Genomic DNA, 16,306 nt, shown 5'->3' with positions numbered 1-16,306 from the left:
TATAGTATTGAAGCTCATTTCATGAGTTGTCTTGTGAGGTAAGTTGTTTACCAAGCTCATTGTACAGGTGCTTCTTGTTTTTAGTTTGAATGTTTATAGTATTTTAAGTATGGCAGTGAAACATATGTAAGCATATATGTAAAATAATAACTTGAATAGATGAGAAATGTTACATGTTTCCATGTTGTTGTTACTGTAAGAAGATTCATATGTATTCATTTTAACTATGCCAAGAAAGTAATGTGACACTTGTGATTACCAGTTACATGTATTTGGTGATTTTTTTTTTTTCTTTTCATGGTTTAAAAAGTAATTGAAATGTGAGCTTTCCAGTATAATTGTTTTCATTAATTCACATATCTATGCAGTTTCTCTTTAAAAATTCTTGAAACTAAAACTTAGAATTTTGGTATATTTCCCATTTTGTAACAGGTACATTTTAAAAATAAAATTTTCTAAAAGTTTATTTAATAATGATTTAGATTTTCTTTTCAGGGTCCAGCACTAGAAGATTTCAGTCATCTTCCACCAGAACAGAGGCGTAAAAAGTTACAGCAGCGCATCGATGAACTGAACAGAGAACTACAGAAAGAATCAGACCAAAAGTAGTGTCCCTTTAAGTCCTACAACTATCCTATCTCTCAAGCTTTTTTTGGGAGGGTCCAGACGTGGGGCCTGAACTCGGCCTGGGCGCTGTCCCTCAGCTCTTCAGCTCAGGGCTAGCGCTCTACCACTTGAGCCACAGCGCCACTTCCGGCTTTTTTCTTTTTGCTTATGTGGTACTAAGGAATCGAACCCAGGGCCTCATGCATGCAAGGCAAGCGCTCTACCACTGAGCCACCTTCCCAGCCCTCTCTCAAGCTTTGAATGATGTGTTCAAATGTGTATGGAAGCTGGACATTGTGATTCACACCTGTAATCCTAGCTACTCAGGACACTGAGATCTGAGGATTGTGGTTTGAAGCCAGCCTGGGCAGAAAAGTCCATGAGACTCTTATCTCTAATTAACTACTTAGAAAAAGCCAGAAGTAGTGCTGTGGCTCAAGTGGTAGAGCAATAGCCTTGAGCAAAACAAGTTTAGGGACAGTGCCCAAGCTTTGTGTTCAAACCCCAGACTGTCACACACAAAAATAATGTGTGTGGGGTTTCAGAGTCATATATGCTGGGCTGTGGATATAGCTTAGTGGTAGATAGAGTGCTTATTTGGCATCCACAAGTTCTGTGTGGAGGAATGGGGAGTTCCATCTCCAGCACTGCATGCCCCCAGAGAAAGAAATCCCAATGCAAATACTTTGTTAGAAAAATATGCTCTGGGTTGGGAAGGTAGCTCAGGAAGGGAAGGCTCGCACGCATGAGGCCCTGGGTTCAATTCCTCAGTACCACATAAACAGAAAAAGCTAGAAGTGGTGCTGTGGCTCAAGTGGTAGAGCACTAACCTTGAGCTGAAGAGCTGAGGGACAGTGCCCAGACCTGACCAACACAAAAGAAAAGAAAAATATGCTTCTAGATTGCAAATTTTGTGATTATGATGTTTTAGCTAAAATCAAAACATATGAGACTTTCTTTGATGAAGATTTTTTGTTGCTATGAACGTGTTTTTGCTTTCCACAAATTTTTAATATAGCTGGTGATTTATTATATAGTTTTACCAACACTATCTTATAGTTTTATAAACATTAGTTTTAGAGTACAAGTTGAGTTCAGTAGTAACCTGAAGGTCCAATTAGTTTGCTGCAAAATGTTGCTTGATTATTTAGATCTTTATTTGTTTAAATTTTTGTTATGTTTGCAGCGATTTACTATGTATATTTTCACAGAAGATAGAATTGAGGCTTAAACTCTAGCATGAAAAATTAAAGTTTTGTTTTTTTGTGCCACAACTGATGCTTGAACTTCGAACCTCTCACTGTCATTCAGATTTTTGTTCATAGCTGGTACTCTACTATTTGAGCCACATCTCCACTTGTAGCTTTTTGCTGGTTAATTGGAAATCAGAGTCTTGAGGATTTGTCTACTTGGGCTGTTTTTAGAACCTTGATTCTCAGATCTCAGCCTCCTGAGTTGCTGCTAGATTATAGGTACAAGCCATGGATGTCCAGCTTGAGAAATTAAAGCTTTGATATTAAGAATCATGTATCTTATTGGGCATGATATTGCATTCCTATAATCTTAACACTTGAGAAGCTGAGGCAAGAGGGTCTAAACCTTTCGGCTGGTCTGGGCTATAAAGGAAGACCCTGGATCAAAACAAGTAAAACTACCAAATAATAACAAAAGAAGTGTGTGTCAGGCCAGGTGCCTGTGGCTCGCCCTGTGATCCTCACTAGCCAGGAGGCTGAGAAATTAAGGGTCATGGTTTGAAACCAGCCCCGACAGAAAAGTCCATTTGATTCTATCTCTGATTAACCAGCAAATAAAAGCTGAATTGGAAGTGTGACTCAGGTGGTAGAACACTAGCAGTCAGTGAAAAAGCCAAGTGAGAGTGCAAGGTGCTGAGTTGAGACACTGGTATTGCCAGCCCCCTCCTGCCCATAAAAAAATATATATGGGATATTAAATTATGAATGAGATTACATTACAGCCCATTCTCATCTGCAATAGTTATAGTCTGTAAAATCACCATAAACACGGAATTATTGAATACTGAAACATTGTTCCAGGAATGAATGCAGAGTCAGGCTTAAGGTGGCCACTAGCTCAACATTTTTGTTTTGTTTTTTTTGCTGATTGTGGAGCTTGAACTCTGAGCCTGGGCACTGTTCTGAGCTCTTCAGCTCAAGGCTAGCGCTCTACCACTTGAGCCATAGCACCAACTTCTAGCTTTTTCTGTGTATGTGGTGCTGAGGAATTGAACCCAGGGCCTTATGTATGCAAGGCAAGCATTCTACCATTGAGCCACCTTCCCCGCCCCTAGCTCAACATTCTTTATCAACAGATATATAACCTTATTTCATGTATGTTTCTATTTAAAGACACCCTGTTTAATATTTTAAACTGTGCCAATGGCATTATAATTATGCCTCAACAAGGCTTATGTAACCCATGATTTCTCTGTAAAGGAATTATAGATGTGCTTAGGAGCGTGGGATAGCACTTGAGTACCATGTATATAGGTCATCGTCAATACCAAGATCACCAGCAGAAAGCACCAAAAACATGACAATAAGTTGCAAATAGGATAGTTATTCAGAATATGAGTACCAGAATTAGAAGGCAGAGTGTTTTTTGTTTGCCTGACTTCTGGATACTCTAGTATACCTCTTGTGACTTGAATTTTTTTCTTTGTGTCCATGAGTTACCAGGAAAGCATTTTGGTTTTGTTTTTGCTGCTGTCCTGAACTTTTGTGCTCAAAACTAATACTCTTTATCACGTAAGTCACAGCTCCACTTCTGGGTTTTTTTGGTGCTTAATTGGGGTAAGAGTCTGATGGACTTTCCTGCCCGGGCTAGCTTTGAACCAGATCCTCAGATCTCAGCCCTGAGTGGCTAGGATAGCAGGCATGAGTAACCAGCACCCAGACAGGAAATGGCTTTGAATACCAGTTCTGGAGTTAGCATATTTTAGTAGGTACATTTCCAAACATGAATCTGCCAATAAGGAAGGGCGTCTATGTTAATTTAAATGATTTTTGGATGGTACAGCATTTCTCACTAGAGCCATATATAAAAAATAAATTATAGTTTGGTTTAATATTTGATTTGGTGCTTACCATAGATATTACAATCCATGCTAGGGCTATATATATATTTTTTTTAATTGAAGGCTTATTCCCAGATCCTAAGCATTTTACATTCTAATTGGGGAAGACAAGACTGAGGATGACTTAATTTTTATATAAGCTGGATTGTGGTAGCTGCTAGTAGAGATAGAAGTAAATTAGGGAAGTCTATAGGCTGTCAGCTGCCAGTGGCTTATGCCTATAATTTTAGCTACTCAAGGAGGATGAGGTCTGAAGATTCAGGTTCAAAGCAAGCAGGTCAGACAAATCTGAGAGACTCCTATCTCAAATTAACCAGCAAAAAGGTGGTTCCAGTAGTAGAGCTTTAGCCTTGAGAGAAAAAGCTAAAGAGAGTTCCAAGCCTTGAGTTCAATCCTTAGTACCAATACAGAAACAAAAGAAAACAACTAGAGGAAAGAATAAGGAATTTTTCCTGAGATAATTGGGGAAGACTTTATGGGGGAGAGACAAGGGGAAGAAGGAGAACTATGGTTTAGGAAATGAATGTTTATTGAGGGATTATTATGTGCCAGGTACTCAGCTAAACATTTTACATGGAGTATATCATTTGAACTTAAAATAGTCTTCTGAGGATTTTCTTCTTTCTGAGGTGGGGAGCCTTTTTTTTTTTTTCTCCTGCCAAGGGGGTCATTTGGATATGTATAATATCATCCTCAGACCACACAAAATAATCAATACAGTCAGATGGGCTGTGAGTAGTTGACTATGAGCATAAGAGAATCATATGTGTCTGTGCCGTCACATCCGAAAAGATTCCAAGGCCTTATGTGTCCTATGGGCTAGGTGTCCACCCCTGTATGAAGAAGGGTATCAAGCAAATATATACTTTGTCTAAGTCTAGATAGCTTGCAACATTTAGTTAGCTTCTAGGCACTGGCCAGTTTGTGTCTTCAGATCATTAGAATTGGACCTTGATAGGAAAATGGGATATTTGTCAGACAAAAAAGTGAGGGGGAGGGAGAGGACCATAGGAAAGACAAGAACAAAGGCATAAATGTGTTCTTGCCATGACCTGGAATTATCTCTGATCTAGGGAGACTTAACTGGAAGTTGTGTAGAGTATAATAGTAGGATGTGGGTGGAAAGGTATAGGATGAGTAAAGAAACAAATGCTTTTCTGTGGAGTTCTGTTGGTGTTGAGGAATTGCCAGCACTTGTTGAGAAGCCATGTTCTAAAGAAAGGTAATTTAAAGTTATTTGAAGACATCATAGGAGAAGGTGATTTGAGGCAGGGGACTAGTTAGGGGACTTTAGAGATACCAGGGGCCTAAATTAAGCATGGCCATGGTTTAAAAAGGAGGGAATTATACAAGTGTCATTTCAAAGCCAGTGTAGGACCCCTTTTTTGAAATGTTTTATGTTATTTATGTGGTACCAAGGAATTAGATGCAGGGCCTTATGCATATTAGGCAAGCACTCTACCACTAAGCCACATTCCCAGCCTAGGATCTTTCTGTTTATTAACAATACTCAAATACTTGCTAAGCTGCTTGAACCATACCTTCATTCTTTTTGGTATAGGTTTTTTGTTTTTTTGTTTTTGTTTTTTGACAAACATGTTTTTGCCTGGGGCTGGCCTCAAACTATAATCTAACTTATGCCTTCCAGTGTCTAGGACCACAAGTACATACCAATATAGCCAGCCATCTGGCTTATGTGTTGAGATGGGAGACTTGCTAACCCTTTAGCTGGGCTGGCCTTGAGCCTCTTAGTTCTCCTGAGTTCTGCCTTCTGGGTTGCTGGGATTACAGTACAGGCCTTCTCTCCTACCCCCAGCAGTAGTTTGTAATTTTTTTTTTTTTGGTTGTGGGGCTTGAACTCTGGGCCTGGGTACTGCCCTGGAGTTCTTCAGCTCAAGGCTAGTGCTCTACCACTTGAGCCACAGCACCACTTCAGTTTTCCTGAGTGGTTTATTGGAGATAAGAGTCTCAGTGGCTCAGTGATAGAGTGCTTGCCTTGCATGTATGAGGTCATGGGTTCAATTCCTCAGCACCACATAAGCAAAAAGAAAAAAAGCCAGAAGTGGCGCTGTGGCTCAAGTGATAGAGTGCTAAGAGCTGAGGGACAGCGCCCAGGCCCAGAGTTCAGGCCCCACGACCGGACTCCCCCCCCCCCCCCCCCCCCCCCAAAAAAAAAAAAAAAAAAAAGAGTCTCATGAACTTTCCTGCCTAGGCGGCTGGCTTTGAACTGCAATCCTCAGATAGTCATGAGTCACCAGTGCCCTGTAGTAGTTTGTAATTTTTATGACTGGATGTCCAAAAAAAGAAAAATGGAGGAAGGTTTTTATTTATTTTTATTTTTTGTTTTGTGCCATATAGCACAGGAGAATAGCTATAACATTAAGAGAAAATAATAAAAATTGGGGACAAGAATGATGATTTTATTGATTTTTGAAATATGTGAAAAGTCTACATTGGAAGTATACAGTTGAGTTTGGAAGTATGCATCTTGAACTTAGGAGAGAAAGAGGGTTAGAGATGTGCATTTGTGAATCATCTGAAGTTCGGTGGTATTAAAACTAAAGAAACCATTAAATGAGGAGTGTAGGATGAGATTGAGAAGAAACTCCTGTCATTTTATGTAATAGACATTTAAAATTTTAACAAAGAAGGAGAAGGAGCCAGTGAAGGAACATGAAAAAGCAAAAATGAGGAGGAGGAAAGGAAAAAAGTAACATCCAGATCAAAAAGGAAGAGAGTATTAGTACCACCCATGGGGGTCAGATGCTTGAGTAAGGGAGCACCCATTGGACATTGGTTAGGAAAGAGATGGGCGATAGGAATTGGCAACAGAGCGAGATTTCAAGGGAGGGGCAGATTTTAAAGATGGCATTCCTATTTCCAGCATGGATGTGGGAGGACAGTGGTGCTGTATCACCTGAGATAAGGAACACTGGTGCAGTAGTGTAGCTGGATCGGCATAGAATGAGTTTTGCTTTAGAATCAGACCAGGTGGCACATGTCTGTAATCCTAGCATTTGGGCCAAGGCAGGAGACTGGAGAGTTGAAGGCCATCCTAGGCTTTATAAAATGCTCCTGCCTTAAAACAAAATAATAAACAGTAATGGGTAATAAAATAAACAGTAATGAGTTTAAGAATATGAGGAAGCCGGGCGCTGGTGGCTCACGCCTGTAATCCTAGCTACTCAGGAGGCTGAGATCTGAGGATCGCGGTTCAAAGCCAGCCCGGGCAGGAGAGACCGTGAGACTCCTATCTCCAATAAACCACCAGAAAACCGGGAGTGGCGCTGTAGCTCAAGTGGTAGAGCGCTCGCCTTGAGCTGAAGAGCTGAAGGACAGTGCCCAGGCCCAGAGTTCAAGTCCCACGACCGACAAAAAAAAAAGAATATGAGGAATACTTTAGTATATGTTCATTATTAAATGTATACGTCATTTAATGTATATATGAATAAGATTTGTAACAAGACATAAGAAATAAAATCTATTCTCTTTGTCATTACAAGTATTTTAAAGGATCATTTTCTTATTTGATGTACAACTTTAAGCAAATTATCTGGGTAATCAAGTAACATTTGACTAAACTTAGAGATGCCATTACTTAAAATTAAGCTGCACTTGAGTTTATGAAGACGAATGAAATTCTTATCTACATACAAAGTGAATATTTAATGCTGTGGGTTTTTTTCCCCCCTCCTTTTCAGAGATGCGCTCAATAAAATGAAAGATGTGTATGAGAAAAACCCACAGATGGGGGATCCAGGGAGTCTGCAGCCTAAGTTAGCTGAGACCATGAATAACATTGATCGCCTACGGATGGAAATCCATAAGAATGAGGTAGATTCTCTGACTCACCAGTTTTCTAATATATTATTTTTATAAGCTTCATTGTGATCTATTGGATTTTTCTAGAATTATGTTTAAATTTAGGACATGATTAAAATATCATTTTGGTAAATGTTAATCTTTCATTGAAGTTTTTTAAAATTTTTTGTGCCTATTCTAGGACTTTGAACTGAGGGCTTGGGTACTGTCCCCGAGGTTTTTTGTTTTTTTCTTTTTTTAAACTTTAATTGTTATCATAAATGTGATATGCAGAGGGGTTATAGTTCTATAAGTCAGGTAATGAGTGCATTTCTTTTTGGACATTGTCATCTCTTCCTCTGGCTCTCTCCCAGTTTTTCCCTTCCGTCCCTACCCACAAGTTATATAGTTCATTTTCAACTATGATAAAATCAGCTATAAAATTGATCATTGACCAAATTGGAAGAAGTTCTCCTCTTTAAGAATCATATATGCTAGGTGCCAGTGGCTTTGTGCCTGTAATCGTAGCTACTCAGGAAGCTGGGATCTGAGGATCATGGTTCAAAGCCAGCCTGGGCAGGAACGTATGTGAGACTCTTATCTCCAATTAACTACAGAAAACTGAAGTGGTGCTGTGGCTCAAGTGGTAGAGTGCTTGCCTTGAGCTTAAGAGCTCAGGGACAGCACCCAGGCCCAGAGTTCAAGCCCACGACCGATTAAAAACAAAAAAGAATCATATATATATATATATATATATATATATATATATAAAAACCTCAAAGCACATTTTAAATTTAGAGTATCTTATGAGATTTTGAACATATTATTGAGTAAACATATTATTGTTTACTTTTTTCCTAAGGCTTGGCTTTCTGAAGTTGAAGGCAAAACAGGTGGAAGAGGAGACAGAAGACACAGCAGTGACATAAATCATCTTGTAACACAAGGACGAGAAAGGTCTTTCTTTGGCTTGTATTATTTTTTTCCCAACCTTTTCATGCAGTCCTTTTTCTTCCTTCCTAATAAGGTTGGCATTGTAGAACTTTAAATCTTTTAGACCTAAGTAATTTTCTGTTCCTTTAATAATAGTTTCAGGTGAAGCATGAAATTACTATCTTGCTGTTGAATTCTGGTTTATCATGCATCTGCAAACAGCTAGGAACCTAGAAGATTTTTGGAACTACAATCTAAGGGCATAGGAGGAGTCTCAGGTGTGGGAAGACTAAGGTGGAGTTGGGTATTTTTTACTGGAGAAAAATCAGGTTGCTCAAGATTTGGTAAATAATAAAAAGGGTGGGAAAGGGCATATTGTTACTTTTCTCAAGTTCCCTACTCAACTTGACATTTTGCCCTTTCTACATTTTTATAGCACTTGTGACATTTCTTCCTTGTATAATATACATATGTACATATATACATGTATTTTTCCCCCATAATTAAAAACCTGTAAGTTAGATTTCACCTTAGAGGAGAATTTGAGAGGTCTAGTATCAGAACTTGGTATAATTTGACCAATTTGGTTTTAATATTTCTCTAATCTGAGCTTTCTAGAATATAAAAATGGAAGTTAAAATACCCATTTTTCACTGGGTGCTGGTGGCCCATGCCAGTAACCCTAGCTACTCAGGAGGCTGAGATATGAGGATCACGGTTTCAAAGTCAGCCCAGGCAGGAAAGTCCGTGAGACTTTTAGTTCCAATAAACCACCATAAAATTGGAAGTGGCACTGTGGCTCAAGTGGTAGAGCACTAGCCTTCAGCTGAAGAGCTGAGAGAGACCTCCCAGGCCCAGAGTTCAAGCCCTATACCCAACAAAAAACAAAACAAAACCATTTTTCAGGATTGCTAGTAAGTCATAAAAGAAATAATATGTAAAGCATCTAGAAATAAAATACTTGATAACTTGATAAATTCTTCTCAAGTATTATTTCTACCCTCTCCTCTTTATCTGTCCTGTCACTTTGGAGTTCCTGTCTTTAGTACCTCAAAAGAGATGTACTATAACTAGGTTTTGTTACTGGATAAAACCAAGATTAAAAATACCTCATTTGGCATGTATTGTTTAAGAACATGTCTTTCAGACTTGCTGAAAGTGCTGTAAGATCTAATCCTATAAATTTTTCTTTCTTTCTTTTTTTTTTTTTTTTTTTTGGGGTGCCAGTCCTGAGGTTTGAACTGAGGGCCTGGGCACTGTCCTTGAGCTTCCTTTGCTCACTCTACCACTTGAGTCACAGCTCCACTTGCAAGTTCTATTACTAAAATCTCTTCAGCTATTTTGATATATTAACAAAAAAAATTGCACTATTTTTTCTTATATATATACATATATATATTTATTTTTTTTGACAATGTGTTACCTGTTTGTTTTCTTCTATTCTAATTGTTAGTACTTGTTGGTTTCTAACTTCTCTGTCTTGGTGATAAATTGGAAATTGACTTATTAGGAGTCTTTCTGTTTTGCATAACAGAATGAATACTTGTATTAACTTAAAGTAAAAATGGGCTTCATTGGTTGACTTAAAGAATATCCCAGATTATATCCTCTGGACTCACTTTTTTTTCTGTCTCTCAGTTATACCTTCTACTCTGTTGATTTCATTTTAAATCTTCTATCAGGTGATTTTTTTTTTCCCCCCCAAAGCTCCAGGTTCAAAGAAAAAAGGGAATGAGCTTTCTTCCAGCCCAGCCAGCGGTCTCTGTACATTTTTTTTATTTGATTAGGTTTCAGGACTACTGGTTAACTACCATCATGAAAGTACTGTGTTCTTAGCCCTTCAGAGTCCACAGTAGAAACAACTTAAACCGCAACCAAACACAGGTCTGGGTGGGTTCCCTCCAGAATATTAGGGCTCTTTTGCCAAAAGAGGAAAGCAGTGAATTTAGGATGATGCAGTGGGAAACGTGTCTACTACAATTTTTTATTTTTATTTATTTTTAATTTTATTGTCAAGGTGATGTTACAGTTACATATATATAGTAGTACATTTCTTGTTGAACTACAATTTTTTATTTTAACTTTAGACCCAGTGTTAATGAGATGTGTTTGTTATGTGTCTAGAACACTAATTAAAAAATATTACAGGAAATTCAGTAAAAAAGAATTTTGTGTTAGAAATAATTTATATTGTCACTGTTTAAGAAAATAGGGCTTAATAACAGAACTATGTCATTGATACAAAATTTCTGAATTGATCCTGAAGAGATCAGCTTATAAATAATATGAAGAATTCTCTCATTAATGATACTTGATTGGGTATAATTATATGTTTTTAGTCCTGAGGGAAGTTACACTGATGATGGAAACCAAGAAGTCCGTGGGCCACCTCAACAGCATGGTCACCACAACGAGTTTGATGATGAATTTGAGGATGATGATCCCTTGCCTGCTATCGGTCATTGCAAAGCGATCTACCCTTTTGATGGTACATTCTTAATGTATTCTGTTTGATAAAATTGGTGCCTTCAAGTCTAACTGTACTGTCATTTACTTTAGTGTTGTTAGCCAAATAGTACATTGTCAGAAAATTATAGTCCCAATTCATTAGTTATATACTTTTATTTTCACTATATTATAAATATAGATGATTTTTCACCCATACCTGGAATTGAAAGAAAATTACCTATTATAATCATTCTAAGACAGATTACACCTAGTGGTGTTGGTTGATTCAGAATTCCCCTCTCCCTGGGCTCCCTGTCTCAGTGTTAACAAACCAAATGTCATTGTATCCCAACTCCACAGGCTACCTTTTTAGATGAGAGTAAGAAAGAAAGTGAGTCATTTCTACACAGTCTATTTTATGATGAGGGCTATGGCTCTCTGCTTCAGATTTTTGTTAACCTTTCTTCTTGTGTACTCTGAAAAATCCCTGTCCTCAGCAGAAGAACAGAGTGACACTTTCATGAATAAGTTGTTATAAAATGGTACAGCATTTGTCTTTCTCTAGCTATCCACTGATTTTTAAATTGAGTAAAGTCTTTAGTCAATCATCTAGAAAGTAGGAAAATAACTTATGTTAAATGGAGATTCAGGTATAAAAATTGTACTCCTAACCCTGTTAGGGTAAGAGAAAAACGGATCTGAGACTGAAGAGGTCTTGAGAGGAGTTTGTTCTTTGACTGTTCTGCTATCATCACTAGAGTCTAATCTGTTCTCTCTTTGAGTATATATTTTCTGTTTTTCCCCACCTTCTCACTGTCTTATTACTATTTCACTGATTCGTATTTAGTAAATTTTTTAGGTAGGAGCACCACTCAGAATAGTAGACTTAGAATAGTAAAATAAGTAGAATAAAAATAATAGAATAGCAAAAATAAGAGTCAGATTACTCAGTGTGGCTCACTTTCTTTATCTGGGTTGATGTTCATCCAGCCTCAGGCTCACTATGTCATTCAGATGAGATTGTGTATGAAAGTGTTGGCAAACTACAAAGCATGTGTTGCTAATGGCAGTCAGTAGGTTCTTAGTCCCAGGTACGTTGAGATCCACTAGGATTTTCATATTATTTTGTATGTTGTCTTTATAACGTCTAGCAAATACTGTTGTGCTTCAGTCACACTTATGTCATGAAAACTGTCATCCTAGGACACAATGAAGGTACTCTGGCAATGAAAGAAGGTGAGGTTCTGTACATTATTGAAGAAGACAAAGGTGATGGATGGACAAGAGCCCGCAGACAGAACGGTGAAGAAGGCTACGTTCCCACATCATACATAGATGTAACTCTAGAGAAAAACAGTAAAGGTGCAGTAACTTATATCTAAACTAATCAGGCAGCTTTGTGCCATGCATGACATAAGAACGATAACATAAAATGAAAACACATCCAAAAGGTCAGAAAGATAAGAGCTTGCAGTACACCCCAGTCTCCTGTTCGCTGTGTGAGCTGAGTGCAGGCTTGATCTTTGAGATGTGACTATTGCCACAAGAAATTGTTTTGTGATGCCTCATCATTTGAGTAATGTTGGTGTGAAGCTTAACTGATGCCTTCTGCTTTACGTCCTGCTTAAGTCTGTGTGAAGGATTTGTTTTTCTGCCTTATAAATAATAAGATTTGATTACTGGGCAGGAATTCATGTTTACTTCAGAAAACACAGCAACTGTAATGAACTGAAATAAGTAAAACTGCTCTGAACTGCTGGGAGTAAGTGATTCCCAAAAGAGCAGTTTGTTCTAGAAATTTGAATCGATAGCTTCAGTATCTAGGGAGAACAGTAATAGGTAACTGGATAAAATAATAATCATTTTTATTTTTCTTCCTATTTTTAACTGATTTTGTAAAGGAAGAAAATAAGCACCTATTGCATCATCTCTTTAAATCAAGAGACTAGCTTTCTTTTGAGATATGAAAATACTTTTAGATTTATGGTAATTTTCAACCTTCCTTTCAAATTAATCTCATGCTTGTATTTTTCATCTTGAAAATATCTTTTGGAAATATCACTTTATTTAGAGATTACTTAGTGTTTGGCAGTTACACATAGGAAAATAAGATTTTTAAATCATTAAAGATAGAGGAAATCTGAAGGGAAATATTGACCGTTTACTTTTAGAACAGAAAAAACTATTTTGGCTGGGTTAACGGAAAACCCTGCACCACCGTTTAGGGCTTCATTTTAGCTGGATCATTACTATTAGAATAGATTGTATTTTTTTGTCTTTTGGGGTTTCCCCCCTCTACACTTTTGTTGACGAGCGTTTTTGGAAACATCGTATAATCAAGGACTGCTCAGTGGGCTGTTCTTATGATTACATTGATTTAGCTGTGAAGAAGCTGTGAGGCTGCCCTTGATTTTGCTTAATGTCTCACATTTTTCTGGTGTTTTCAGTAGCTGATTGTAAGATTATTTTAGAGACATTTTGGGCAGACACTTTATCTGAACACCTCTTTTAGTCTTACCAAAGGTCTTCAGTAATCCTTCTTTTCTTTTTCCTCCTGGACTGCAGGTTCCTGAAGAGGGGTTCTGAGGAATGGGCAAGATGTTGAAGGAGGTTACATGCAGCTGCTTTGGGGGAGAGGGGGGTAGAGTTGTCAGGCTCAGAGAGATGAGAGAAGCAAGTTGCATGAATGCATGCAGACATTTTTTTTTTACTAACTTCATTAGCATTTCCATACATTGTTTTTAAACAATCCCTATAATACCAATCCTTAAATTCCTAGTGCACCATTACTCACATAGAAGACAAAAAGCCTACAGTGTCTGAGCCTCTTTCCATTTATTTTACTGATGTCCAGATCCAAAAGAATGCAGAGCTGTCATAAAACTTCATAAAATGTTCTTTCTTTTAGCTATCTTGTCAGGACTCTGTCCACCAGCTCTGTTCTAAGTGACTTTTCGACCCATTGTCTGTTTGTTAGAGCCTTTGCCATCTGTCTGTCTGCCTGCGCCACCTCCGTGCTTGCTTAACATCCTGTTGCATGTCTAGAGTGACCAGCTTAGATTCTCAGGCATGTCTTTATAATCCCTTGTTCTTGTCCCAGTCTTTGTGTTGTTTTACATTTGTAGTACAAATTACTTTTGTCAGACATCTCCAGCACTAATGTTCCATCTTAGTCTTTGTGTATGCTGCTATAACTTCCCCACTGCAAACATTCCAGTTTTGACATTACGAAGACATAGTCTGTGAACCTGAAGCATTTATGATGAGAAAAAGAAACCACCTGCTCTAGCCTACAGCCCAGTTACTACAGAACTCTCTGAAATATGATATATCTTCTGCACCACTGTCTGGGAAGAACCAGTAGTGAGCACTGAAGTCCTGGAATAATAAACACAGAAGAAACTTTCCACCTCAAGACACAGGACTATTGTCACGAGTCAGCTGCTTCCATTCAAATGCTGCCTTAAACGAGAGTGCCTAAATCTGTTGATTGCCAACACTACCACTACAGTATCCCATAAAGGGCTTTATGCGTCAGCTCAGTGCGACCTCTTTTAACTCTGCGGCCCTGCTGCAGCTGCCAATGTAGCCTTGGTAGGTGGCTTTCAGAGCTCTACCATGTACACTGGTGCATCTTCAAATTTATGCATCACACTGAAGGACATGTTTGAGCCCATTTTACTTAGCGTTTTTATGAGAAGTTTTGTGGAATTCCCCTAGCCCCACATTTGTCTTTTAATTTGGGACTAAGACAATGTCACTTGATTCCTGCCATGATAGTCTTGTTTCCAAGTGATGCTTTTGTTTGAACCAGATAAAATTTAGTGAAACTTTGTAATGATCTATGTGCACTTTTACTTGTAAAATGGAAATTTCTGTATGTTTATACTTGTAAATATATTCGTTGTTAGTGGCCCCATCACTCATGTCGTCTCGCCTGGCATTTGTGATTCTGTTGATGACTTGTACCTGAGCTACTTTCTTAGTGGTGATGTAACAGGGTGGGAGGGGGAGGGGTTATTTGTACCGCTGACGCGCTTCATTAATTTGGTTCTTACTGGTTTGATGGGAGAAAGAGAACGTGAAATGGTCTGTGTATTATTGGATTTTAAGCAATATTTTAGAAGCCGTGTGACTGCTTTTAATAATTTTTCCCAGTGTTAATTGAATCATGCTCTCATTTATACTAAAGCTGAATGACAATTGTGTGAAAGTTAATGCCTTCATAAGATAAAGTACACCACTGTTACACAGCTGACATATAGTGTATTGTTTTTGAGGCTAGTAAACTATAAAGTTTAGATAGTAAATCTCGTTACAGGGTTATTTATATAATGTGACATTATTCAGTACTAACTACGTGAAGTAGTTTTAAAAACTAGTGCTGTTTTTATTTTAAAGGTTAGCAGTGAGAAGGAAATGTGACCGGGCTGTGTTTGTCTTCTGTACAAAGCCTGAAGTGCTTATGTTTTTTTGGCCATCAGCCACAGAGGGCAAAGTTTAAAGCTTTCTTGTAAGGACTAACTGTTCTTTTCAAGCTACTGTTTGTTTTTCTAAATACAGGATTTGCTTCAGTAGGAGGCAAGTTCCTTCATGTAGAATAGTGCAACCTGTAACTGGCTCTTACAATAGGACAGACATTTGTACGCGCAGTTTAAATCATTCTGAAATCATTCTTAGATTTTGAACATGTGAATTGTCAAAAAGAAATCTTTAATTTTGCAGGTATTTTTACTCTTTGTGCACATGTTGATTTCATAATGGTAAATGCTTTGTTTAAGATAGTGTTCTCTGTTGAGAATATTTTCATGGAATAAAACAAACTTTTCATGGTCAGTTAAGGTGTGTAGTTACATTTTATTGTTATATGAGCCAAAGAGATGTAAAGATTTTGGTTTTAAATGTGCTAAATTGCAGTGGCTAACTTTCTGAAGTAGAACATCCTTTTTGGAAACTAGCTTCAGAAATTGATTCTGGTTTTAGTCTCTCTTAAGTGATCTACTTTTAGCTTTTTCTTTCTTGCTCTTTCCTCCCCTCTCCCTCCCTTCTTCCTTCTCTTTCTTTTCTTCCCTCCCTCCCTCCCTTCCTCCCTTCCTTTCTCTCCCTCCCCTACCTTTTTCCTTGCCTACTTCCTCCTTCATTCCCTTTCACTTTATCTTTTCCGCCTGCACTCCCTTTTCTTTTCTTTTTTTTTTTTTGTTGGTCATGGGGCTTGAACTCTGGGCCTGGGCACTGTCCCTCAGCTCTTCAGCTCAAGGCGAGCGCTCTACCACTTGAGCTACAGCGCCACTTCCGGTTTTCTGGTGGTTTATTGGAGATAGGAGTCTCACGGTCTTTCCTGCCCGGCTGGCTTTGAACCGCGATCCTCAGATCTCAGCCTCCTGAGTAACTAGGATTACAGGCGTGAGCCACCAGCGCCCGGCT

General features: G+C 38.3%; 1 protein-coding gene across 2 annotated transcripts in view; it reads left to right on the top strand.

Moving 5' to 3' along the window:
• Fnbp1l (formin binding protein 1 like) overlaps window positions 1-15,718 on the top strand; it is an 89,562-nt gene extending 73,844 nt beyond the window's left edge. Inside the window, exons 10-15 of one of the 2 annotated variants that reach the window (XM_042677199.1) lie at window positions 496-605; window positions 7,402-7,534; window positions 8,364-8,458; window positions 10,774-10,922; window positions 12,086-12,244; window positions 13,448-15,718. In XM_042677199.1, coding sequence (XP_042533133.1) covers window positions 496-605; window positions 7,402-7,534; window positions 8,364-8,458; window positions 10,774-10,922; window positions 12,086-12,244; window positions 13,448-13,455 — 654 coding nt within the window. In that variant the 3' untranslated portion in view covers window positions 13,456-15,718. Of the gene's footprint in view, window positions 1-495; window positions 606-7,401; window positions 7,535-8,363; window positions 8,459-10,773; window positions 10,923-12,085 lie in introns of both variants that reach the window. The other variant, XM_042677191.1, reaches the window with a different exon arrangement.
• Window positions 15,719-16,306: the final 588 nt, after the last annotated feature.

This window comes from Dipodomys spectabilis, unplaced genomic scaffold, assembly GCF_019054845.1.
Source record: "Dipodomys spectabilis isolate Male_0828 unplaced genomic scaffold, ASM1905484v1 ptg000002l, whole genome shotgun sequence".
NCBI lineage: Eukaryota > Metazoa > Chordata > Mammalia > Rodentia > Heteromyidae > Dipodomys > Dipodomys spectabilis.
This window is presented reverse-complemented; position numbering and strand designations above follow the sequence as displayed.